This window comes from Odocoileus virginianus, chromosome 12, assembly GCF_023699985.2.
Source record: "Odocoileus virginianus isolate 20LAN1187 ecotype Illinois chromosome 12, Ovbor_1.2, whole genome shotgun sequence".
In the NCBI taxonomy this organism is placed as follows: Eukaryota; Metazoa; Chordata; class Mammalia; order Artiodactyla; family Cervidae; genus Odocoileus; species Odocoileus virginianus.
The window spans coordinates 46899684-46926398 of NC_069685.1; the positions used below are offsets into that span (position 1 = coordinate 46899684).

At 43.2% G+C, this 26715-nt stretch overlaps 1 protein-coding gene across 8 annotated transcripts in view; it reads right to left on the reverse strand.

Moving 5' to 3' along the window:
• The window catches only part of LOC110131117 (transmembrane protein 132B), a 378266-nt gene that overhangs the window by 25638 nt on the left and 325913 nt on the right, over positions 1–26715 (reverse strand). For all 8 annotated transcript variants that reach the window (XM_020883540.2, XM_020883539.2, XM_020883530.2 and 5 more), the window contains one exon: positions 10877–11020. In XM_020883540.2, the coding sequence (XP_020739199.2) occupies positions 10877–11020 (144 nt within the window). The remainder of the gene's footprint in view (positions 1–10876; positions 11021–26715) is intronic.

Sequence of the window (26715 nt, forward strand, 5' to 3'; positions counted from 1 at the left end):
AAAGGTCAGGTTTCATTCCAATCCCAAAGAAAGGCAACGCCAAAGAATGCTCAAACTACCACACAATTACACTTATCTCACATGCTAGTAAAGTAATGCTCAAAATTCTCCAAGCCAGGCTTAGGCAATACATGAACAGTGAACTTCCAGATGTTCAAGCTGGTTTTAGAAAAGGCAGAGGAAACAGAGGTCAAATTGCCACCATCCTCTGGATCATCGAAAAAGCAAGAGAGTTCCAGAAAAACATCTATTTCTGCTTTATTGACTATGCCAAAGCCTTTGACTGTGTGGGTCACAATAAACTGTGGAAAATTCTGAAAGAGATGGGAATACCAGACCACCTGACCTGCCTCTTGAGAAACCTGTATGCAGGTCAGGAAGCAACAGTTAGAACTGGATATGGAACAACAGACTGGTTCCAAATAGGAAAAGGAGTACGTTGAGGCTGTATATTGTCACCCTGCTTATTTAACTTATATGCAGAGTACATCATGAGAAACGCTGGGCTGGATGAAGCACAAGCTGGAATCAAGATTGCTGGGAGAAATATCAATAACCTCAGATATGCAGATGACACGACCCTTACGGCAGAAAGTAAAGAACTAAAGAGCCTCTTGTTGAACGTGGAAAAGGAGAGTGAAAAAGTTGGCTTAAAGCTTACCGTTCAGAAAACTAAGCTCATGGCATCCGGTCCCATCACTTCATGGCAAATAGATGGGGAAACAGTGGAAACAGTGGCTGACTTTATTTTGGGGGGATCAAAAATCACTGCAGATGGTGATTGCAGCCATGAAATTAAAAGACACTTACTTCTTGGAAGGAAAGTTATGACCAACCTAGACAGCATATTAAAAAGTAGAGACATCACATTGCCAACAAAGGTCTGTCTAGTCAAGGCTATGGTTTTTTCCAGTGGTCACGTATGGATGTGAGAGTTGAACTATAAAGAAAGCTGAGCACTAAAGAATTGATGCTTTTGAACTGTGGTGTTGGAGAAGACTCTTGAGAGTCCCTTGGACTGCAAGGAGATCCAACCAGTCCACCCTAAAGGAGATCAGTCCTGGGTGTTCATTGGAAGGACTGATGTTGAAGCTGAAACTCCAATACTTTGGCCACCTCATGCGAAGAGCTGACTCATTGGAAAAGACCCTGATGCTGGGAAAGATTGAGGGCAGGAAGAGAAGGGGACGACAGAGGATGAGATGGTTGGATGGCATCACTGACTCGATGGACATGGGCTTGGGTGGACTCCAGGAGTTGGTGATGGACAGGGAGGCCTGGCATGCTGCGGTTCACGGAGTCACAAAGAGTCAGACACGACTGAGCGACTGAACTGAACTGAACTGAACCACTCCAGTGGGGCTACTGCTAAGTCACTTCAGTCGTGTGCGACTCTGTGTGACCCCATCCCTGGGATTCTCCAGGCAAGAACACTGGAGTGGGTTGCCATTTCCTTCTCCAATGCATAAAAGTGAAAAGTGAAAGTGAAGTCACTCAGTCATGTCCGACTCTTCGCGACCCCACGGACTGCAGCCTACCAGGCTCCTCCATCCATGGGATTTTCCAGGGAAGAGTACTGGAGTGGGGTGCCATCGCCTTCTCCACCAATGGGGCTAAGTTCTTTTGAAATTGGGAAGCTGTCTGTAAAGCCGAAGCTGAGAGCCCAGACTCAGAGTCAAGCTGCCCAAGGTCAAACCCCAGCCCTGGCACTTACCAACTGGGTGACCTTCATTTCTGCAACAATAATTAAATGCTCTGTGCATCACTTCTAAAGTTTATTTAAATGCATGAAGAGGGACACGTAGGGCTGCGGCGTGGGAGGTACAAACTATTTAATATAAGATAGGCTCCAGACTTCCCTGGTGGTCCAGTGGCTAAGACTCTGTACTCCCAATGCAGGGGCATGGATTCAATCCCTGGTTAGGGAACTAGAATCCACATGCCACAACTAAGAGTTTGCAATGTCGCAGCTAAAGATCCAGTGTCCTGCAATGAAGATGGAAGATCCCTTGTGCCCCAACTAAGACCTGACACAGTCAAATAAATAAATAAAATTTTTTAAAAAGAGAGGCACAAGGCTGTATTGTACCACACAGAGAATATAGCCAATGTTTTGTAAATGGAAAGTAACTTTTAAAAATTGTATAAATTTTTTAAATATATTGCATTAAATGATTTGAGTTTCTCCAGGAAACTCAATGAATTTGAATATAAAGCTGATACATTCTGCCCATCATCAAAACTCCTGGTAGGAGCTGAAATTGCAAACTAAGCTCCAAAACATCAAGGATAAATGTGCCAGGAGACAGAGGCACTGGGGCCATAGTTAACCCTACTTGATACTGATAATACAGTCACAGACCCAAGACCCCAGTGAACCACCAGGACCTTGCCCTCAGCAGGGCTTGATGGAGAGGAGAGGTGAGAGGTGGCCCGCAGAGGAGAAGGAAGCGTGCAGGCGTGTTTACTGAGGGAGGAAGTCGGTAGGCTCACAGACCTACTCTGGCTCATTCCAGGGTTTCTCCCCGTGACGCCAAAACAATTCCAGAATGCTAGTTCTTCATTAGAGATGCTAAAGACAGAAAGGAACAAAAGATCTAATTAATATTGAAATCAGAGTGATGCTGATGGAACAAAAGGTTGGGGATGTAGCAATAGCTATCCTCTGGCCAACAGGAAATATATGACACATCTCCCATCAGGATGGAACAATAAAAGTCCAAATTACCAGCATAAAGAAGGACAAAATTAGGCAATAACATCCAAGCTGCCTGACGACTTATTCTTAGCTGCCTGGCTCCTGGTGATGGGTGAAGGGAAGGAAATTCATGCCCAGAAATAGAAGAACAGTGTTTTCTGGAGGAATGTTTGCCAAGTGTCACTGAGAGAGAGAGAAATGGGCTTAAACCACTCTAGGATTTCTCTCCATCTCCTGATAAAATTAGGATCCATCTGAGGGTTTCTCTGGAAGCTTGTTGGAGCCTACAGCAGACAAGGACCCTTCCAAGGTAAGTCAGTGCAGAGAGACTGCTCTGATCCCACTTCATCAACATCATGGGTTCCCCACAAGGTCCTCAACCCCACTCTCACCCGTGACCAGGCCCCATCTTTCATTAGTGAACCTGCTTCTACAGCGCAGGACACATGGAGAAGGTGAGAATGACAGACCCCAGGCAAAATGCATTTGCCTATCTCTTTCAACTGGAGGATGTGCAAACATTGAAAAGTCACATCAAGCATAAAAATCTGGATTTTCAGAAACATCTGTCTTTAATTCTGTCTTTAAATGAGAAGAAGTAGGAAGGGACTGTTTATCTACTTTTCCTCACCATACATTTGGACACAAAATGGACTAATATTTATGCACAACCTAGACACTTAAACTTCTCCAGCCTCAGTTTTCTGGGCTGTAAAATGGGATAATATTGGGACCTACTCTGTGGGGCTGCTAGGTACATTGGAGGCTGTAATGTGTTTAAAATCAGGGAACAGAGTCTGGCATGGTGTCACCATGGGCTGTGGTGGTTGTCACTGCTCCTTCTAACAGACCCTTCAGGGCAGGAAGAGAAGTAAGACATGGACCTGCCCTCAAGGGGCAAGCCTGCCACCTGCCCAAGGACACACAGTGCCCCGAGTCCCTACACACATGTCTACACGGGGGACAGAAGGCGAAGGCTGCAGCATGAGACGGGGGATGTGCGCTGGAGATGCGGAGCAGCAGGAAGAAGGTGGCAGCACAGGACCGGTGCACCTGACCCAAGCCCAGAAGACAACCGCGCTTTCTCCAGACACAGGGAATGGCGAGGGTCGCTGGACCCAGGAAGCAGCACGAGCATAGGAAAAGACGCACAAAACCGCACAGAGGAAGGTAGAAAGGAGAGAAGGGGGGAAATCAAGTCTAGATGTATCTCTGGATACACCTTCACCTGAAGTCATCATGGCTTCTTTGGTTGTATGTCAATGTATTAATATTTCTCCCTTTTGGCTTAAGATAGTTGGATTTGCATGTCTATTGTTGCTTTTGTTTAGTAGCTCAGTCATATCCAACCCTTTGCAAACCCATGGATTGTAGCCCACCAGGCTCCTCTGTCCATGGGATTCTCCAGGCAAGAATAACTGGAGACGGTTGCCATTTACTCCTCCAGGCGATCTTCCCAACCCAGGGATTGAACCCGAGTCTTCTGTGTCTTCTGCATTGGGAAGCCCTGAATTTCTATTACTTGCAACCAAAACAAAGCAAAGCTCACCAATGCAGGATTTCATCCCAGGCCTGCAGATCCCACTACCTACCACACCTGTCCAATCTCCTCCACCTGAATCGTTATGTATCTGGTTCAGCGGCATCAATTCATACCACCTCTCTAAGGAACAAGTTCAGGACATGCCCACCCTGCCACCTCATGCCTCTGTGAATTCAACCACTTAAGAAAATCAGGTCACATAGCATTTTGCAGGGGCTACCTGATAACCTAAGAAATGCAGCTGCTCTCTCAAAGCTTCCTGCATCCTCAGAGGTGACATTGGGCTCTGCTTAGTGAATCCACAGCAGCAGCAGAAAACTTTATGTTTTATTTTCGACAGCATATCCGCTGCCTACCCTTGCCCTTTGCAGACCAAGTTTGGAAATAAAGACCTTCCCTGGGGCAGAGAAGGCTTTAAAATGTTAATTCCCTTTTATGAGGCCTTTAGCATCTCATTACTGCAAGTCCAGCTGATACCAGAAGGCTGGAAACTTAATTATTGCAGCCAAAAGTTGGAGGGTACCCTCTTCAAGATCAGCGTGAGTTTACATTGATTTCTCTCCAAGCGTGAAAGAGTTCATCGCCTGCTGGTGACGTATGCCAGGCTTCTGTGGTTCTGGAGACCACAGCTCGCTGACAAACAATACAACTACTGACACATGAAAACAGGAGGCCATCACTTAGTCAGGAAGATAGACGTTCAGAGATTAAATCATAATTACAACATGGAAATTGCATTTTTCTTCCTTCCTCTGAAGACCTTTAAAGAAACTTAGCAAAGAACAGAAAATGTGTTGTTTCTGAAAGCATGATGCTGCTGCTCAGTTGCTCAATCATATCCGACTCTTTGCAACCCCATAGACTGAAACCTGCCAGGCTCCTCTGTCCATGGGATTTCCCAGGCAAGAATACTGGAATGGGTTGCCATTTCCTCCTCCAGAAGACCTTCCCGACCCAGGAACCGAACCCGTGTATCTTGCATCTCCTACACTGGCAGGAGGATTCTTTACCACTGCACCACCTGGGAAGCCTTTCTGGCAGCATAAAGACCCCCAGAGCTGTCCGGATCTTAATTTTCAGAATATGTCACTTTACGTGGGGGGTGGAATTGTGACCCCAAAATGATACATGCATGTTCTAGCCCCTGGCACCATGAATGTGACCTTATTTGGAAACAGGGTCTTTTAAACATACTTCTTTATTTATTTTATTTGATGTGCCAGGTCTTTGCTGAGGCACCTGGAAGCCTCGATATTCACTGCAGCATACCAGACCTAGTTCCCCAACTGGGAAGTGAGCCTGGGGCCCCTTGTATTGGGAGCTTGGAGTATTAGCCACTGGACCACCAGGGAAGTACCTGGAAACAGGGTCTTTGCAGATATAATTAACCTAAGGATCTTGAGACGAGATCATTCTGAATTAGGATGGCCCCTAAATCCAATGACAAGTGCCCTTACAGGAGAATAAGGTCACACAGAGACACAAGGGCAAGACACGTGAAGATAGAGGCAGAGACTGCAGGGATACGGGTACAAGCCCAGGATCACTTGGAGCCACCAGAGGCCGGAAGAGGCCAGGAAGGATCCTTCCCTAGAGCTTCTGGAGGAAGGGAGGCCCTGGCCACACCTTGATTTCAGACTTCCATCCTCCAGAACTGTAAGAGAACAAATTTATGTTGTTTCAAGCCACTGAGTTTGTGGGAACCTATTATGGCAGCTCCAGGAAACTAATACATGTGGCAAAGAGACTGCAGATGTAACTGAGAAAAGAACCTTGAGATGAAAGGAGTATCTGGGTCCATGGTCTCCAGCCTTTTTGGCACCAGGGTCCAACTTCATGGGAAATCATTTTTCCATAGACCAGGAGTGGAGGGGATGGTTTTGGATGATTCAAGCACATTATATTTATTGTGCACTGTGTTTCTAACCTAATGTTGCTGCTGATCTGACAGGAGGTACTGGTTCTGGGACCCAGAGGTGGGGAGCCCAGAGTTGGGTTATCCAGGTGAGCCTAAAGGTCCTTATTAGAGACAGGCAGGAGGGTCAGAGTCAGAGAAACAGAGGTGACGATGGAACTAGTGGTCAGAGAGAGAGAGAGAGAGAGAGAGAGATTTGAAGATGCTACAGTGTTGACTTGGAAGAGAGGGCCATAGTCAGGAAACGCAGGCAGTCTCCAGGAGCTGGAAAAGACAAATAGATTTTCTGCTAGAGCTTCCAGAAGCAAGGTAGCCCTGCCAAGCAACCCATTTTAGGGTCCTGACCTCCCATCCTATCAGATAATAAATGTGCATTGTTTGAAGTACTAAATTCATGTTGATTTGTTACAGCACCAAGAGGAAATGGATACATAGGCTTTCCAGGTTTTGAGGATGGAAACAAAAGTCTTTCAAATTCAGAAAAAGTCAATTATCAACTGACTTCATGATGGGAAAGCCATAGGAATGATACTCCGAATGATACTTTACTACTAGTTCATAAAGGTGCTCCCCATGGAGCCAGCATTTGAACTGACATCACCTGTCTGAAAGCTTACCAACCCCCAAAACTCACTCGCTCTGCATTATTTTTATTTATGTTGAGCCCAAGTAGTTCCCTTTTGACTTCCACTCTTGGAATCTAAAAAGCACAAATTTACTCTGTATTCCAAAGGATGGTCCTCGAAAGACTTCAAAAGAGTTGCCATACCCTCCTCTTCACCTCTCCCTGGGCCTTTTCTTCTCATCACCAGGCTCAACACTCATGTTTCCTTCAATCATTTCTCCTGCGGTTTGATCTCAAGGACTCTCAGCCCCTCAGACACTGTTTGACAGAACACAATCCAATTTCCAGCTTTCCTCTTATGCCTAGAAAGACATGGAATTCTCTATCAGAGTGACAAGTGACGTCTATCATCTGTGACTTATAGAGACCAGGGGACAAGAAATAGCTCCCTTACCTCTGAAACCTACTATCAGAAAACCAACAGCACAAGTGTAGTGAGAAATCACAGATGTCCCTCTGCCTCCATCAGGGAGATGAGAGGGAGGGGTGGAGACTGTGTTGATCTAGGGGCAGGGGCTGATACACAGGGGTGTCCGTTGGTCACTTCCAGGTCGAGGGTCACAGGGAGCAGTGTGGGCCCAGGGCTACCTGACCTTGTGAGTTTCATAAGAACCTGGAAATACAGATGTCTATGTCATTAGCCAATTTTTACAGGGTGGCAGTGAACTAAATAAGCGCAGGCACACCCCTGAATCCGATGCAGCCTCCAGTCTGCCCACCTGGAACCTCTTTTCTGGGGTCGCACACCCATTAATGCCAACAAAAATTATATCAACCTGTGGCAGTCTCTTCAGACAGGTGGTTCCACAGGGAATTAGAGCCATGACCTTGTAACACCTTTTAATGGAGTTTAATCTGTAAAAATACTGAATCACTATGTTGTACACCTGAAACTAATATCATATTGTAAACCAACTATGCGTCCACTAAAAATAGAGTTGGTTCATCAGACCTCACTGTGAACAAAAGCACCACGGTTTCTTGCACACACACACACACACACACACACACACACATGATTAATACACATCTTCTATTTTTTTTTTTAACATGGAAGTAGCTGTCAGCTTACAATGTGACATTGATCCCTTCCAATCTTGCCAAGGTTCCAGCCCTTCAAAATCCTTTATGTTCTCAGATTCAGTTCCCCCAAAGTCCCAAGTCAAATAAGCCAATTGGACATCACCACAATTGACACCTTTCTAAATTCATTCTTTCTCCCTTACCTAAGTCACCGTCCCAACACTCAGAATTTCCATCACATGACGATCTCTGGTGAAACGTGCAGAACTCTCCCTGGAGAGTTACACAGAGTCTCCTGGACCATGAAGAAGTGACAGAATGACACTCCACAGACCAAGCATGTCTCTCCCCAGGGTGTTAAGGAGCATCCACATCTTTGGGGTGCCCCTGGGTGATGCTGAGGCCAAAGGACAGCTCTGAGGATAACACTGTACACCTTAGTGTTGTGGCAAAATGTACAACAAATATTGACATGAGAGTTGTGACAAGTGCATCACAGCCATTTAATGAATCCCCCTCCACTGACCCAGGCCCCAGACACTGCAACAGAGCCTGGGCTCCCCTACAAAAAAACATCTTATGGAAGCCCTGAGCTTCATGATGTGCACGCTCTGGTTTGCCAAAATCAGGCCACAATTTGCTAGAAGAAAAGTCCCACCTTCATGTGGCCATGAAAGTGATAGGTGAACCAAAAACTACTGCTTCCCAAAACAATTCCTCTATCAGGTAGGACAGAGGATAATTTTAGTATATTTCCGGGAAGGGGAAGTAACCAAGGGGAAGGAACAATGGGAACCACGAACTTGGCCTTGCCTATGTAGGGTAGAGCTCTCCAGGACAGGAGAGTGAGGGTCCTGCCTTGGGGGGCTCCACAGCAGGCTCTTAGGAAGGGATGTGGCTGAGCCATCCGTTGGAGCCCATGGTGGCATAATCACACAGATGCCATCTCCAGGCGCCATCACTAATGTCTCCTTTCTGGAATGATGGGGAGGGGGATGGTAAATAACATGTGTCGTCAAAGGCAACCAAGGACAATGAATCACTATTTTTCATTCTCCGCAGATGAATTTGTATGACTTGGCTCAGATCTTTCTAGAGTCTGAATATAGAAAGGTTCAGATTTGTTTAATCAAACCTGCCCATGGAGTCCAAGACCTCCCAGGATTAAAGATTAATTTTTTCTTAATTTTAATTAGAATGCACATCAATTTTTCCTTATCAAAAAAGCCATCTCTGGCTTAAGGCATAGCTTCCTGCAGGTCACCATGAGAAGGAATCAAGCCCTCCCAGATCTTGTCCACCACAGGGACGTCCTTGCAGGATTTTCTGTCCACCTCAAAGTTCTTTAGATGAAGACCAAGTTTCATTCAACTTCTGAACAGCAGCCAGTAGAATGGAAAGAAGGCAGAATTCAGCATTACTGTGTTTTTTAAAATTAATGAAGACACAGGACCTAGGAGCTCTCTTAGCAGCTTAAAGGAGAAAGGATCACTCTGAAGATGGAAGTCCTTTCTCCTGGGGTTCTGAGCTGCAAAAGGAAACTGCCAACCAGTGAGCCAAGAAAAAATTGGCAGAAACTCTGAATTCAGTGATTCAAACAGACCCCTGCAAAGAATATGGGAAAAAAAAATCATGGGCTGGTTCCTGGCTGAATTTGGAGCCATAAATCCAGCTAATTGGATGGAAAATGCAGCAGAAATAATCCATGACCAGATTCTCCAAACTGTGAGCTGTGTCCCACTGATTCCCCAGTGAAGTTGGGGGCACATGGATGGACTTTTTAAAAAGTTAATCATTATTTATTTTCATGTATATTAAGAAAAAATTAGTACATCAAGCTAATGGGTTTTACAATGGATTTTATGGTCTTCCAATGAGACATTTAAGATATTTAATGTTGAAAAGTAAGGCATTTAAAGAAAATATGTTGAGTAAATTACATTATTTGGCACAGGAAGTTGGCAAAAATTGAGAAGATGGCAGGTAGATTGCTAAACTTCAGAAAATACTGTCCTATGAGAAAAAGAAGGAGAAGAGAGGCCCCCTCCTCCATCCTGGGGGAGGGAAACAGCATGCCCAGATGCTTCTGATCCCAGGCAAGTCCCTGTCATTACTCACTCCCTCCTCAGCATCCCCATTGCTCCCTCCTCAGCACCTTATCACTCCCTATCAGCACTCCCATTGCTCCCCATCAGCATCCCCATCATCTCCATCAGTACCCCCATCACACCCCATCACTCCATCCTCAGAATCCCCATCACTCCCCATCACCCCCCATCAGCACCCCCATTGCTCCCCATCAGCACCCCCATCACTCCCTATCAGCATCCCCATCATGCTCAATCAGCATCCTCATAACTCCCCATCAGCACCCTCATTGCTCCCTCCTCAGCATCCCCATTGCTCCCCATCAGCATACCCATCACTCCCCTCTCAGCATCCTCATCACTCCCCATCAGCACCCCATCACTCCCCATCACACCCCCATTGCTCCCCATCAGCAACCCCATCGCTCCCCATCAGCACCCCCATTGCTCCCCATCAGCATCCCCATTGCTCCCCATCAGCACCCTCATCACTCCCTTCTCAGCATCCCCATCACTCCCTCCTCAGCATCCCCATCGCTCCCCATCAGCACCCCCATCGCTCCCCATCAGCACCCTCATCGCTCCCTCCTCAGCATCCCCATTGCTCCCTCCTCAGCATCCCCATTGCTCCCCATCAGCATCCCCATCAGCATCCCCATCACTCCCCATCAGCACCCTCATCACTCCCTTCTCAGCATCCCCATCACTCCCTCCTCAGCATCCCCATCGCTCCCCATAAGCACCCCCATCGCTCCCCATCAGCACCCTCATCGCTCCCTCCTCAGCATCCCCATCACTCCATCCTCAGAATCCCCATCACTCCCCATCAGCATCCGCATAACTCCCCATCAGTATCCCCCATCACTCTCCCCTCAGCATCCCCATTCAGGTTCTGCCCTTAGGAGCCTGGGATGCTCAGAGCAGCCGTGTGACAGAACGGGAAGGAAAGGACCAAACGCACATCTGGAAGTAAAACCCATTGTACCTTGATGACATCTTCATCCGCAGACCTGCATTCCATAGCCTCTGACACATCCACCACTGAACCATCCTCTTGAACTGCCACCACCTTGACGGGAACTGAAACAACCTTTCCAGTGAGAACGGCCGTGTTCAGAACCTCCGAGTCCTGCGCGAGAGAAAAGAGGACTGTGTCAGCCACAGGCACGCCCCTGAGTCCAGGGAGGAGTGATCATCAAGCTACTTCCGACCTTAGCAGTTGCTCTACAATTTAAAAAAAGCATCTGTGCCCTCCAGACACTCTTCACACACAGTGCAAGCGTCCTTTTTGATACTGGCCAAATCTTTAGTAAACGATGCCGTACTTCCAGAGCTTATTCACATAGTGAACACAGCCTTCATTTTAGTTTCAAATTAGGAAAGACAGCAGCAAACAGAGCAGAAGAGAACTGGAGGCAGATTGTAAGCCTCCACACTCCTGAGATGATCACCAACCTGAGATGATCACCAAGATCGCCGTCTTTCCTCAAACCACTAAGCACCCCCAGAAATTTCCCAGCCGAGCTCAGGTATCGTGAAACCAACACCATGCTAATTTCTCTCCTCCTCTGACATCACTCAAAGTTTTGTAGGTTCTGTCTTCCTAACTCATCCCCCATCTGTCAAATTCTTTATTTTTTTTCCTTTTTTAAATTGCGGCGGCACTGGGTGGTGAGGGGGCATCTCTAGTTGTGGAGCACTCAGGCTCGGTAATTGTGGTGGACTGGAGTTTTAGTTGCCCAGCCTCAGATGGGATCTTAGTTCCCCAGCCAGGATCCAACCTGTCCTCTGCATTAGCAGGCAGATTCTCAATCACTGGACCACCAGGGAAGCCCCCCCATCTGTCAATATCCTGTCAACCCCAGGATCAATTCCTCCATGGAAGGAGAATCCCCCCACTCAGTTAACCACCACTGGCCCCTAACTGACCTTCCTGTGTCCACAGTCTTCACTGCAGTCAGAAATAATCCTTTTTTTTAAAGTTTTAATAGAATTCAGATAATTTCTCTCCTAGATTAAAACTCTTTGAAAGCATCCTAGGGTTCTTAAGATGAAGTCCAAACTCACAGATGTGTAGGGACCTGACCTTCGTCCACCTCCCTAGTTTCCTCTTGCCCACTTCCTGCTGTCTGTCATCAGTCAAGCCTCAAGAGGTCTTTTCTGTTCTTCCAAGAGTAAACCCCATTCATGCCTTCTGCCCTTACATACACAGAGCTCTCCAACCCCAAATATGCCTCACTGTTGCTTACATCCTTCATGGACATCCTTCCATGTCCACTTCTTTGGAAAAATGGGGCTTTTCTGCCAGCTACAGTGTGAGTTAGCGCTGTATTATCATCTGTCGTAGCATCTAGTCTGTCCTGCAAGGTAATAACCACCGCTGTCACTGTATATTTATTTTGTGTTTACGCTTCAACCTCTGGCTACTCATTAGGTTATGAACTCCCCAAGGGTCCCGCTCTCCTTTCAATGAGTGTGACTTGGATGGTGCTGACCCACGCCATTAAATCAGGCTTCACAAATGAGCAGATGAACCAAATGTGGTCCATCAAGGCATTCTAGCCCCATGTACACAAAGACTGATTCAAGAATGAAACCCAAAGGAAATCAAAGACAACAGTAAGAAAAAGAAACAGATTCCCGGGAAAAATTTCTGGGTTCCTGAATCTGGCTACATCTGTGTCTGTTATCTTTGGAAATTTAGAGATACAAAATAAACTATTTTATTTAAGCCAGTTTTAATTGGGTTTTTATCACTTGCAACTGAAAGTCTTGACTAGTACACAAGAGATTGGACACCATGTTGGGCTCCAGGGAAAGAGAAAAGACAAAAATAAATATCAGTCTCTACCCTAAATTAGCTCACAGCCTTTAAAGAGACTATAATAATTTTCGCAAACTGGGTTTCAAGGTAGGTGATTTTATGTTTCATAACAAATCACAATCAATCTTCAGAGCTTGTTGCTTTTATTTCAAATACATTTGCAACCACATTTCCTTCGTTAGCTTTCTCATGTGTGGCTGAGATTTTTGCAACCGTGTTTTTCAGTGTCCACCAGCAAACAGCCTTTCAAAAACCCCAAAGGCAGTGTCTACCTGCCTCTGGCACAATGAGAAAGCAATTTGTCTTGTTAAATATTACATTTAAATCATCCCCTGGTGCCAGAGATTGCTAAAAATTCACCACCTATCAAAATGCTCCTCTTTAATTCTGTTCCTATTCGTGCCAGCTCTAGGTTTTATGTCTTGAGAGCATATTTATATTCCTTTATGAAGATAAGTTTCCATTAATGTGGCACATTAGCGTGGCATCTATAAAAATGGCAAAGTAAGGACATGTGAAAAGTCCTCTGTGAAAGAAATTTACAAATTGGCCAAAAAAGTAAAAATCCACTTTTTCAGAACTCGAGAAATAAAACAAAGGCTTGTGCAGCCAAGAGAGCATTTATTCAAGAAAAATGGCTGAATCTTGGTAAAAACAGAATTTCGTGGCGCTTTAACTTGATTTACTCCCATTCCCTACTGTCCAGCTCAGTAGTAGCTTTGAGAAATGACAGCCCACTTTCACAGAAAAATACCACTAACTGAAAGCCATGGAGGAGAGCAGATCAGGGATGGAGATCTTTCAAAATTTCATTCCCAAAGAATTGCCATTACTTGACTTGTCTGGTATTTCCTAGAAAATTTCATTTGCAAAACTTTTTGTACCTGACCTGACTCTGAGTTCATTCTCTGTGAAAAACTTTTTACTAAAGGTATTTGTTTAAAGCAATTACAGGCAATTAGTTAATTTCATAGCTAGCTGCCTGAAGCAGTGGATGACAGCTGTGACAAACAATAGACTCATCAAAAAGTTCAATAAGAAAAGACGAGGAACAGAATTGCCAGAGGGGCTCTGAAATGCTAACACATATTCTGGGGAGTCTGTAAGACCATGCTTATACACAGGGCTGTGTGCCTGCCCAGGAAGACCTGAGAAGGCTCTCAGCTCTTGCCCCTGGTTGATTTTGACATTATAGGGAAGCAGGAAGTGAAAGCTAAGGCAGAGCTGTCTAGTGCCTGACTGAGGACTGAAAGTGTGTCCCAACACATTCAAAGAGACCCTTGTGCGATTTCCCTGGTGGTCCAGGGGTTAAGACTCTGCCTCTAATGCAGGGGGTGTGAGATCAATTCCTGCTAGGGAATTAAGATCCCACATGCCATGTGGTGTGACCAAAAATCAAAAAATAAATAAAATTTTTTAAAAAGAGGCCCTTGGTAAAGATGGTGACACTTTGATTCCAGATGCCTAAGGAAATCCCTGTCCAATCATTGGCTGACCACCAAGCTAACCAAACAAAGAATTCAGTGGCCCACATGCAACAAAGAAAAGAAACTTTAAAGAATTTGTTCACAAAAGTCATTAAACAAACTATTCCCACAACAACTACAACAAACTAGGGAAGGGCAGCAGCAACATAGATGGACCCAGAGGCTGTCATACATAGTGAGGTTGGAAAGAGAAGGACAAATACCATATGATGTCACAAATATTCAGTATCTTGTATTATAATAACCTATAATGGAAAAAATCTGAAAATACATATGTATAATTGAATCACTTTGCTAAACATCTGAAACTAACATAATGCTGTGAATCAATCATACTTCAATAAAAAAATTTTCTTATCCATATGTTAGGTAGTTAGAATAGGAAAAAGGAGTCCAGAATGGCAGTGGCTAAAAGACAAGGAAGGGAAAAGCCCGCCAAAATAGAACTAAGGAAGATCCAAGGACCGGAGTGAGGACCTCAGATAGAACAAACAGAACTCCTGGTTAGCCCCATTTACATAGGGCAAGCTCAGGGGGAGGAAAAAAAAACATAAAAAGTGGAGCCAAAAGGCTGGGAGTCTCTCTTTTCTCTTTGTGTCTTTTGGGTCGGCATGCCTTCATGCCTCGAGGATGTATTTTCCTTTATTTTCTAAATAAAACTGAGCTGCAACATGGAGCTGTAACACTGATCTGCCCAAGAGCTGTGACACGGCCTGTCCGAGGGCTTTAATGCTGGTCCATCGCTTCAAATTTTTGTTGTGATGAGACAGAACCAAGGAAATTACACAATCCCCCGACACATATATACATGTTGAAACAGAATTTTTGTGTAGATCTCAAGGAGAAGTTAATGGGCTTAAGAAAACATCTAATGCTTTCTGAAAGCTTCTCATCTCACTATTTTTTTTAAAAAAATAAAACTCCATTGTTTTCAGCTATGAAAATCTAGGAGTTGTATATAAATTTGCAGCACATTATTCTGACTATATACTCTCAGACTAAAGATAAAAATAACTGTAAACACATATCGAATTCTAGTTAGGTTTGTTTTCCACAGCAGTATGGTTTAGCAATTCCAAAACTGCTTTAGTGTACTTTGCTGCTGCTGCTAAGTCGCTTCAGTCATGTCCGACTCTGTGCAACCCCATAGACGGCAGCCCACCAGGCTCCCCTGTCCCTGGGATTCTCCAGGCAAGAATATTGGAGTGGGTTGCCATTTCCTCCTCCAATGCATGAAAGTAAAAAGTGAAACTGAAGTCGCTCAGTCATGTCCAACTCGTAGCGACCCCATGGACTGCAGCCCACCAGCCTCCTCTGTCCATGGGATTTTCCAGGCAAGAGTACTGCAAAGTGTACTCTAGGATGGAGCAAATAATGTATATTGGTTAATGAGAGCCAGGTTTCTCATTGCTAGAGAAGTTGAGTTTAAAAATGGAAAGAAGAGTGAACTGTGTGGTCATGAGTCAGAATTAGAAACACCAGCATGAACTCCTGGGAAATGCAGGTGTAGGTATGTTTATATGTGTGTAAATGTAGGTATGGGTATGTAATATGATTATTCTAGTTCCATTCACTGAGACAACTTAGATACAGACAATGATGGCTTAACAATCATCACACCTAGTAAAGTGATCCTTAAAATTCTCCAAGCCAGGCTTCAGCAATACGTAAACTATGAACTTCCAGATGTTCAAGCTGGTTTTAGAAAAGGCAGAGAAACCAGAGATCAAATTGCCACCATCCTCTGGATCATCGAAAAAGCAAGAGAGTTCCAGAAAAACATCTATTTCTGCTTTATTGACTATGCCAAAGCCTTTGACTGTGTGGATCACAATAAACTGTGGAAAATTCTGAAAGAGGTGGGAATACAAGACCACCTGACCTGCCTCTTGAGAAACCTGTATGCAGTTCAGGAAGCAACAGTTAGAACTGGATATGGAACAACAGACTGGTTCCAAATAGGAAAAGGAGCAGGTCAAGACTGTACATTGTCACCCTGCTTATTTAACTTATATGCAGAGTACATCATGAGAAATGCTGGGCTGGAAGAAGCACAAGCTGGAATCAAGATTGCCAGGAGAAATACTAATAACCTCAGATATGGAGATGACACTACCTTAATGGCAGAAAGTGAAGAGGAACATAAAGCCTCTTGATGAAAGTGAAAGAGGAGAGTGAAAAAGTTGGGTTAGAGCTCAACATTCAGAAAACTAAGATCATGGCATCTGGTCCCATCACTTCATGGGAAATAGATAAGGAAACAGTGGAAAGAGTGTCAGACTTTATTTTTTTGGGCTCCAAAACCACTGCAGATGGTGATTGCAGCCATGAAATTAAAAGATGCTTACTCCTTGTAAGGAAAGTTATGACCAACCTAGATAGCATATTAAAAAGCAGAGACATCACATTGCCAACAAAGATCTGTCTAGTCAAAGCTATGGTTTCTCCAGTGGTCATGTATGGATGTGAGAGTTGGACGGTGAAGAAAGCTGAGCACCTAAGAATTGATGCTTTTGAACTGTGGTGTTGGAGGAGACTCTTGAGAGTCCCTTGGACTGCAAGGAGATCCAACCAGTCCATCCTAAAGGAGATCAGTCCTGGGTGTTCACTGGAAGGACTGATGTTGAAGCTGAAACTCCAATACTCTGGCCAACTGATGCGAAGAACTGACTCAATGGAAAAGACCCTGATGCTGGGAAAGATTGAGGGCAGGAAGAGAAGGGGACAACAGAGGATGAGATGGTTGGATGGCATCACCGACTTGATGGACATAGGTTTGGGTGGACTCTGGGAGTTGGTGATGGACAAGGAGGCCTGGCATGCTGCGGTTCATGGGGTCTCAAAGAGTCAGACATGACTGAGCAACTGAACTGAACTGAACTGAGACCCAGACTTTAGTTCTAAACATCATTCTTCAAGAAAGGAAACAGCTCCTTAGAGAAATGGGTGATTCTAGGACTGAGGGTCAGAAAGTACCCAGACAGTGAGCCTAAAATATATTGTCCACCCAGAAGGTAATAAAGTGATCAAAACAAATATCAAAGGACCCAGGGAGACAGCTTGAAAGGCTTCCAGTGGCCAATCTGGAACAATTTTATAACACTACAAATAACTGTAATTGCCAATCATAATAATATAACTTAATATATATTATATATAATATGTAATAAGCTATTGAATCCATACTGATATAAACAAACAGAGAAGAAAGAAAACCTCACCCATGGGGTAAAAGTCCAACTAATACATGTAAAAAATAATGATGAAATTAGAATATATCATCAGGCAACCACCATTTATTACTATCATTGTAGGAATCATACAATCATACAATCATACATGTATTGATGCTACTAATGATTAAAAGTATGATAAGAGAGAGGACATTTGTAGAGTGTCAATGTACCTCTGTGTAAGAGACTTATTCATTTCAAATAGAAAAACAGTAACCTTGGGATACCGAAAGTTAGATACATCATATTATCTATGTGATCAAAGATAACATCACTATGGTTTTTACAGTAGTCATGTATGGATGTGAGAGTTGGATGGTGAAGAAAGCTGAGCACCTAAGAATTGATGCTTTTGAACTGTGGTGTTGGAGAAGACTCTTGAGAGTCCCTTGGACTGCAAGGAGATCCAACCAATCCATCCTAAAGGAGATCAGTCCTGGGTGTTCATTGGAAGGACTGATGCTGAAGCTGAAACTCCAATACTCTGGCCACCTCATGCGAAGAACTGACTCATTGGAAAAGACCCTGATGCTGGGAAGGATTGGGGGCAGGAGGAGAAGGGGACGACAGAGGATGAGATGGCTGGATGGCATCACCGACTCGATGGGCACGGGTTTGGGTAGACTCCGGGAGTTGGTGACAGACAGAGAGGCCTGGCGTGCTGCAGTTCATGGGGTCACAGAGAGTCAGACACGACTGCATGACTGAACTGAACTGAATGAGATAAAGAGACGTCGTATGTCCTGAAGAGGAAGCAACATTTTCTGAAGTGCTCTCCTCTCCACAAAAAAAGTGACTCTAATAATAAAGAAACAGCAGACAAATCCAAATTATGAAGCATTCTACAAAATAGCTGGTCTGTATATTTCAAGTATATCATAGCCTGAAAGACAAAGACTGAGAAACTTCCACAGTAAAGGAAAATAAGAGACACAACAAAGGTATATGTGATCCTAGATCAGATCCCCAAAGAGAAAAAAATACATTTATTTTACTTTAATAAGTGTTGTGGGACAATCGATGAAATTTGAATAAGGTCTGGGGACCACATGGTTCTTAGCATCAATATTAATTTCCTGATTTTTATCATTTCACTCTATTTATAAAAAAGTTTGGGGAAAATTCACACTGAAGTGTGTACAGATAAAGGATCAACATGTGTACAACTCTCAAATATTTCATGGAAACAGTAATAATGTGTGTCTGTGTAAAGAAAATGTTAATATTTGGGGAATTTTGGTGAGAGTATTTGGAAAATGCATTTATTCAGACTCACAGAAAAGTTTTTTTATTATTATTTTTTTTTTTGGCTGCATTGTGTCTTGTGGCAAGTGGGATGTTAGTTCCCTGAACAGGGGTTGAACCCTTGTCCCCTGTGTTGGAAGGCAGATTCTCAAGCACTGGACAACCAGGGAAGTCCCTGGGAAAGTTTTAAATAATATGAAAATCCAAAACAGCCAACAATAAAAACAAATCAGTGGATAAAGATAGAAGATGTGGTAAGTGCCTAATGAACATAATTTATGACAATTAATTTCCTTAAATACTTAGATATAAGTGTCCAGCACTGTGATAAATGATTTACACGTATTATCCATTCATAATAATTCATAATTACAATAAAAATAGTAAAATATGAATTAACATCTAATAACAAAACAGCAGTACAGAGTAGAATCTGGTACATCATAAACATTTGATAAGTATTAATTGCTCTTACTAATCTCATTTAATCCTCAAATATCCCTATTGAAGGATTACTATTTTCATTCTTATTTTACAAACAGGGAAACCAAAGCTAGAAGTTCAGTTCAGTTCAGTTCAGTCACTCAGTCGTGACTTTCGAGTGAGGCCAAAAAATGGATTGTTAGCTCTATCCTACAGGTGAGGGGCTGGGAGGAGAGATGACAAGGCAGCTTGGGCAGCGGGCTTTGGTTCATATCCTCAGCTGGGATGCTTAGCAGAAGAGCGATTCTGGCCAAATAGAGGAACGCTTTCCAGTAGTCATGTATGGATGAGAGTTGGACTATAAACAAAGCTGAGCGCTGAAGAACTGATGCTTTTGAAATGTGGTGTTGGAGAAGACTCTTGAGAGTCCCTTGGACTGCAAGGGATATAAGATGGATTTGTAAAGGCTTTGATTTTAAAACTTATAAGATGGATATAAGATGGATTCGTAAAGGCTTTGATTTTAAAACTTATCAAAAGATGTTATACAAATGTGAAGATTACATTTTAGTAGAAACATCCAAGTAGCCCCAAAGCCCCAATCCATGACCATGTGTGACTTCTGGTATGTTCCATTCCAGCCTCTCCCCCAGCTTATAAGGTTCTGAATCACACTCTTCCATCCTCTGGTCCCTGGCACAGGGATGCCAGTATCTAAATGGGACTCTGACCCTATTCTGTGTTCAGACACCTTGACTACCGACACCTAAAATGGCAAGACAGGTGTAAACTTCGCTCAGAGACAAGCAAGATGTTGGCTCCAACTGAAGGGATGGTTTTCAATCCCACTGTTGTATTATATAACTCTGAAATCAGCCCAGTTCTTCCCCTCTTGATGGCTATTTTTGGATTCTGACCATTTATTATCCACAAAGCAGTAAGTGATTTCAAAACCCAGCTCTTCATGAATCCCTGAATAACACGAGGATAGTTATCTCAAACAGGATAGCACTCAGAGAGGATCAATAAAATGTGTCTGTGAAAACACTCTCCAGGCATCTCCTGGGTGGGAGCTTTGAGGGAAGAGGCGGAAACTATTTGGAAGGGACTTCTATCAGGCATCACCCAATGGCCAGGGCAATCTCATTACACCAGGCAACCAAGAGCATGAGGCGGAAAGTGCTACTTACTGTACATGGTTAGGGGCCACACACAGGGAAGATGGTTTGTGCAGTGGGTCTCACAGTCATGTTCATCTCCAGGTCTGACACAACAGGATACCAGTGGGGGAATCCCTACATCTTCATGTAGGGAGGGAGGTTCTACAGGGAATGGGGACTGAATCAATTAAAGCCAGGAAGAGACTAAACTCCATGGGACAGGGAGCAGGTTTCTTTTCTTCCTGCGACCCCCTGCACTGCCTGGGGTGCTGGAAGATTGCAAATGTAGCTGAAGCCTTCCAAAGATGTGAGTCAGAAGCAACCTAGATGCCCATCAGCAGACGAATGGATAAGGAAGCTATGGTACAAATACACAATGAAATGTTACTCAGCCATTAAAAACAATTCATTTGAATCAGTTCTAATGAGATGGATGAAACTGGAGCCCATTATACAGAGTGAAGTAAGCCAGAAACATAAAGACCAATACAGTATACTAATGCATATATATGGAATTTAAAAAGATGGTAATGATAATCCTATATGCAAAACAGAAAAAGAGACACAGATGTACAGAACAGACTTTGGGACTCTGTGGGAGAAGGCGAGGGTGGGATGTTCTGAGAGAATAGCATTGAAACAAGTATACTATCAAGGGTGAAACAGATCACCAGCCCAGGTGGGATGCATGAGACAAGTGCTCAGGGCTGGTGCACTGGGAAGACCCAGAGGGATGGGATGGGGAGGGAGGCAGGAGCGGGGAGTGGGATGGGGAACACATGTAAATCCATGGCTGATTCATGTCAATGTATGGCAAAAACCACTACAATATTGTAAAGTAACTAGCCTTCAACTAAAAAAAAAAAAAAAAAAAAAGATGTGAGAGTCTAAGAGAGAATACACAGCCTGGGAACTGAGCAAAACAGAGAGTAAGAGAGAGAGACAGAGAAAACAAAGAAAACACCTAAGTCTGAAAAAAGCCAGACAGAGAGGGTACGACAGCACACACGAAGCTTGGAGACACAGAGACAGTCCTAGTGACAGCGAGGGAGATAGGCAGGGAGGCAGACAGAGCAAAGAGATTAAGTTCCACCCTCAGGCTTTCCTGCTTCTTCCGTTTCCCCCAGTTCAGGTGGGTCCTGCTTATTCACACCTCTCAGCTCCAACACTGAATAGTAATTACATGTGCTTTCTCCAATTCATTCCTCTACTTAACTATTAGCACGTCCTTAATTATAATTGTAACATGTAAATAGTGTTTCTTTGTTGTCTGGGGCATGGTGGAGGAGGGGGACCTTCTCATCCAACTTGAGCTACTCGAGTTAAATTAAAATTTAACACAACTTCCATTTGCCAGAGACCCAGTTAGTAAATGACATCTATTCAATTAAAATTGAAACCAGATCTGATGGCACTAGTGAGAAAAACTGTTCCTGAGGTAAAGCTGAGTGCTGGGGCTTTCCTGGAAGTCTAGTGGTTAAGATTCCACACTCCCAATGCAGGGGGCAGGGGTTCAGTCCCTAATCAGGGAACTAAGATCCCACATGCTTCACGGTATGGCCAAAACCAAAAACTCCAAAAGATTCTGACACCAAGAAATTTGCAAAGACCAACCACACCTCCTCCCTTTTTAGTCTAATAGAAGCCTGAATTTTAACTCGGGTAATTTGGTTCTTTGGGACTCTCATTCACCATCTTCTCAGTTTGTGGACTTTGTGAAAAAAGTCTCTATGTTTTGCCCCAACAATTCATCTCTCTATTTATGGACCTGTCATGTGGCAAGCAGTATGAGCTTGGACTTGGTAACATGTGTACCTTACATATTTCTGCTTGTTTAATTCACAGAGCAAATAAATCTATGAGAAGGAACTCTCATCTCCATTTTACAGATGAAAATGCAAAGGCACAAAAAATTGCACTTGAATTTCTATTACTACAATTTTTGACTAATAGAGTAAGCATCTCATTGTACTATAGAGATTATACTACTAAACCCCAGAAAACCTCACTCTTGAGTCTGCACCCTTATCCACTGTGTTATTAGATTAGTAAGAATAATATCAACAAGGACCCAATATATAGAACAGGGAGAGACCTAAGGCAAAAAAAATCTGAAAAAATCTGTTTATATATATATAAACTGTATCACTGTGCTGTACATCTGAACTAACAACACAAAATATATATACATTAATGAAAAATAAAAATAAGTAAACACATAAATAAATTTTAACATGAACCACAAAAATAGAATAATAGCAATATGAAAATCATAAAACACTCCAAGTCAGTAGAATGCTGAGCACTTAGGATGTTCTGTCTCATTAATACTCAGAGGGAGGGTCTTTTTTGACTCTTCTCTCCCCTGCACTATTTCTACACATTATTTTATTTTATAGAAAGTACCACAAATTAGAAATTTTTTAACTCCTTTACTTGCTTATGACGAACCTCATTCATTAAAGCTTAATTCCTGGGCTTCTGTTTTCACTAATGACCCAGAATTGCTCCATCTGCTGAAACTAGAAAATCAGATAAAATACGTAAAACAACTGTTAATTAGAAAATGGGCAGAAATTATTTTTTTAAAATAAGATGAGTCCCTTGATTATCATAGGAAGATAAATTCAAATAAAACTCTACAGTTTAAATGAGCTGAGGAAACAGAAATTAGAGTTCAGAGAGGTTGAAACAACTAGTATTTGTGAGGCAGGTTGTCAGAGACAACGGGCTGCTATACAGAGAAAGAATCTTTGAGATCTTCAGGGGGGCCCTGGGGTCTCTGACTCATGACATTGTCCCTTAAGATCCACAGGGGATTGGTTCCAGCATCTCCCCTCCCCAGGGTACCAAAATCTGTGGATGCTCAAGTCTCTTATATAAAATAGCAGAGTCTTTGCCTATCAACATCTTCTCATGGATGTTAAATCATCTCCAGGTTACTTATAATACCCAATACAATGTAAATGCTATGTAAGCAGTTGCTGATGTGCAGCAAATTCAAGTTTTCTTTCTGGAAATTTCTGAAATTTTTTTTCAAATATTTTCCATTTGAGGTTGGTTGAATCCACGGATATGGAAACTGCAAATAGAGAAGGCTGATTGTATTCGTCTGTGCATGCAAGGCCAAGGAGAAAATTTCAGAAAGCAGTAAACTGAACAATTCCAGAAATCACATGGAGGTAAAAAGAGTCCACGTCCCCACCAGCCAGACTGGAGAGTTTGCCGTATAAGAGGCACTGGACAGAAAACCTGGAATGGTCAAGCCAAGACAGTAGAGCTAAAGTACCCAAGTAAAGGCTGCTCTTGATCTTCCCTAACAAAGCTTAAAGGCAGCCTCAAATGAATCAAATTTATCCACAAGAAACTTAACTGGGTTTCCCTGGTGGCTCAGTGGTAAAGAACCCACCTGTCAATACAGAAGACATGGGTTTGATCCCTAATCCAGGAAGATCCCACATGCCTTGGAGCGACTAGGCCTGTGTGCCACAACTATTGAGCCTGTGCTCTAGAGCCCAGGAGCCACAACTACTGAGGCCCACGTGGCCTAGAGCCTGTGCTCCGCAACGAGAGGCTATTGCAATGAAAAACCCATGCACCACAACTAGAGAAACGCTCGCACAGCAGTGAAGATCCAGTGCAGTCAAAAATAAATAAGTAAAGAGTATTTTTTTTAAATAGCCATGTTTCCCGAGTTATTTATTTTTTTTAAAAAAGAAACTTAACCGCATGCCAGAACAAAGTCAGCACCATTTAAAGGAATGGAGCAAGACCCAGCACTCAACAGGTAAAAGTCACCATGTATGGAAGGAAATCAAAAGGTATCAAGTAGGACTTCCCTGGTGGTGCAGTGGGTAAACAACTGCTGAGCCTGCCCTCGAGAGCCCACAGTCTGCAACCGCCGAAGCCTTTGCACCCAGAGTCTGTGCCCCACAAGGGAAGTCACCACAATGAGAAGCCTGCACGCAGCAACAGAGAGTAGCTCCCACTCTCTGCAACCAGAGGAAGCCCATGTGCAGCAATGAAGACCCAGTGCAGCCAAAAATCAAATCAAAAAATATTTTTTAAGACGTATCAGGTAACCAGGAGGAAAATCAATCAAAACAAAAGACTCAGAAATTGTGAAAATGATGGAGTTATGAATATGGGGTGGGGGGATTATACACAGAAAATATCAAAGTTAAAAGACAATGGAATGACTATTGAGTGCTTACCCAAGGTAAATAAAAACTTATACCCTACAGCAACATAGAAGATTTATTCATAAGAGCCAAAAGCCAGAAACAAGTCACATATCCATTAAATGGGGAATGGATAAACAGATTATGGCATAGCCATATGATGCAATAATATCTGGCAACAAACCACTGATACACGTGAAAATGTGGATGAACTGCAAAACAATAAAGGAAGTCATATATACTGTATAACTCTACTAACTTAAAACTCTGGAGGAAAACAAAAGGCAAAATTATAGTGATAGAAGGTAAATCAACAGTCACGAAAGATGTGGTAGGAAGAAAATTGGTTACAGAAAGACAAGAAGGAACTTTGGGGGCTGATAGAAATGTCCCATATCTTCATTGTGATGGTGGTGACCTAGTTACTCCTAAAACCTATCAAATTATAAAAGGAGTTTTACTCAAATGGGACCTAATGAAACTTAAAAGCTTTTGCACAACAAAGGATACTATAAGTAAGGTGAAAAGACAGCCCTCAGATTGGGAGAAAATAATAGCAAATGAAGCAACAGACAAAGGATTAATCTCAAATATATACAAGCAACTCCTCCAGCTCAACTCCAGAAAAATAAATGACCCAATCAAAAAATGGGCCAAAGAACTAAACAGACATTTCTCCAAGGAAGACATACGGATGGCAAAAAAACACATGAAAAGCTGCTCAACATCACTCATTATCAGAGAAATGCAAATCAAAACCACAATGAGGTACCATTATACACCAGTCAGGATGGCTGCTATCCAAAAGTCTACAAGCAATAAATGCTGGAGAGGGTGTGGAGAAAAGGGAACCCTCTTACACTGTTGGTGGGAATGCAAATTAGTACAGCCACTATGGAAAACAGTGTGGAGATTCCTTAAAAAGCTGGAAATAGATCTGCCATATGACCCAGCAATACCACTTCTAGGCATACACACTGAGGAAACCAGATCCGAAAGAGACACGTGCACCCCAGTGTTCATCGCAGCACTGTTTATAATAGCCAGGTCATGGAAGCAACCTAGATGCCCATCAGCAGACGAATGGATGAGGAAGCTGTGGTACATATACACCATGGAATATTACTCAGCCATCAAAAAGAATTCATTTGAATCAGTTCTAATGAGATGGGTGAAACTGGAACCCATTATACAGAGCGAAGTAAGCCAGAAAGATAAAGACCACTACAGTATACTAACACATATATATGGAATTTAGAAAGATGCTAACGATAACCTTATATGCAAAAAAAGAAAAAGAGACTCAGATGTATAGAACAGACTTGTGGACTCTGTGGGAGAAGGCGAGGGCGGGAAGTTTCAAGAGAACAGCATCGAAACATGTATATCTAGGGTGAAACAGATCACCAGCCCAGGTTGGATGCATGAGACAAGTGCTCAGGCCTGGTGCACTGGGAAGACCCAGAGGGATGGGGTGGAGAGGGAGGTGGGAGGGGGGACCGGGATGGGGAATACATGTAAATCCATGGCTAATTCATTTCAATGTATGACAAAAACCACTGCAATGTTGTAAAGTAATTAGCCTCCAACAAATAAAAATAAATGGAAGAAAAAATAAAAAGGAGTTTTACTGAACATACACTTTATCCCTCAAAAAACATAGCAAAAAACTAATTTCATTTTCTGATTGCTCATTGCTGCATCCCTGGTATTTATCTTTATGCAATAAACAGTTGTTAGAAAAAAGCGAACGAATGAGAAAGGATTCATCTGGGTCCATTTTCCAATGGTCAGTCCACTGCTGACCCTACTGTGTGAAAGAACCAAAGTCCAAGGTCCAGGAAGTTCCTCACACTGCAGCAGCTGTTCACGTGTCACATACTGTCTTTGGGTGGATAAAACTCATACACTCTCTTAACAACTCACTCATGAGGTTACCAACTTCCCCTTTTCCCACATTTCCCCCTTCAACCCACTGTGGCATAATGGTTCCAAGCTAGGCTGGGGAGCCAGACCCCCTGCTCCCCATCTGACCTATGTCCCTTGGGAAAGTCATTGAAACTCATTCAGAGTCAGTTTCCTTATCTGTAAAAGGTGGTCAATAACTGTACCTATGCCTCAGAAAGTAGCCATGAGGTTTAATTAATGTAACACATTTAAAACATTTGGACTTCCTTTTCCGGTAAGTGGCCTGAGCTGACCTTTAAAAATGGTGCGCTATTCACTCGACCCAGAAAACCCCACAAAATCATGCAAATCAAGAGGTTCAAA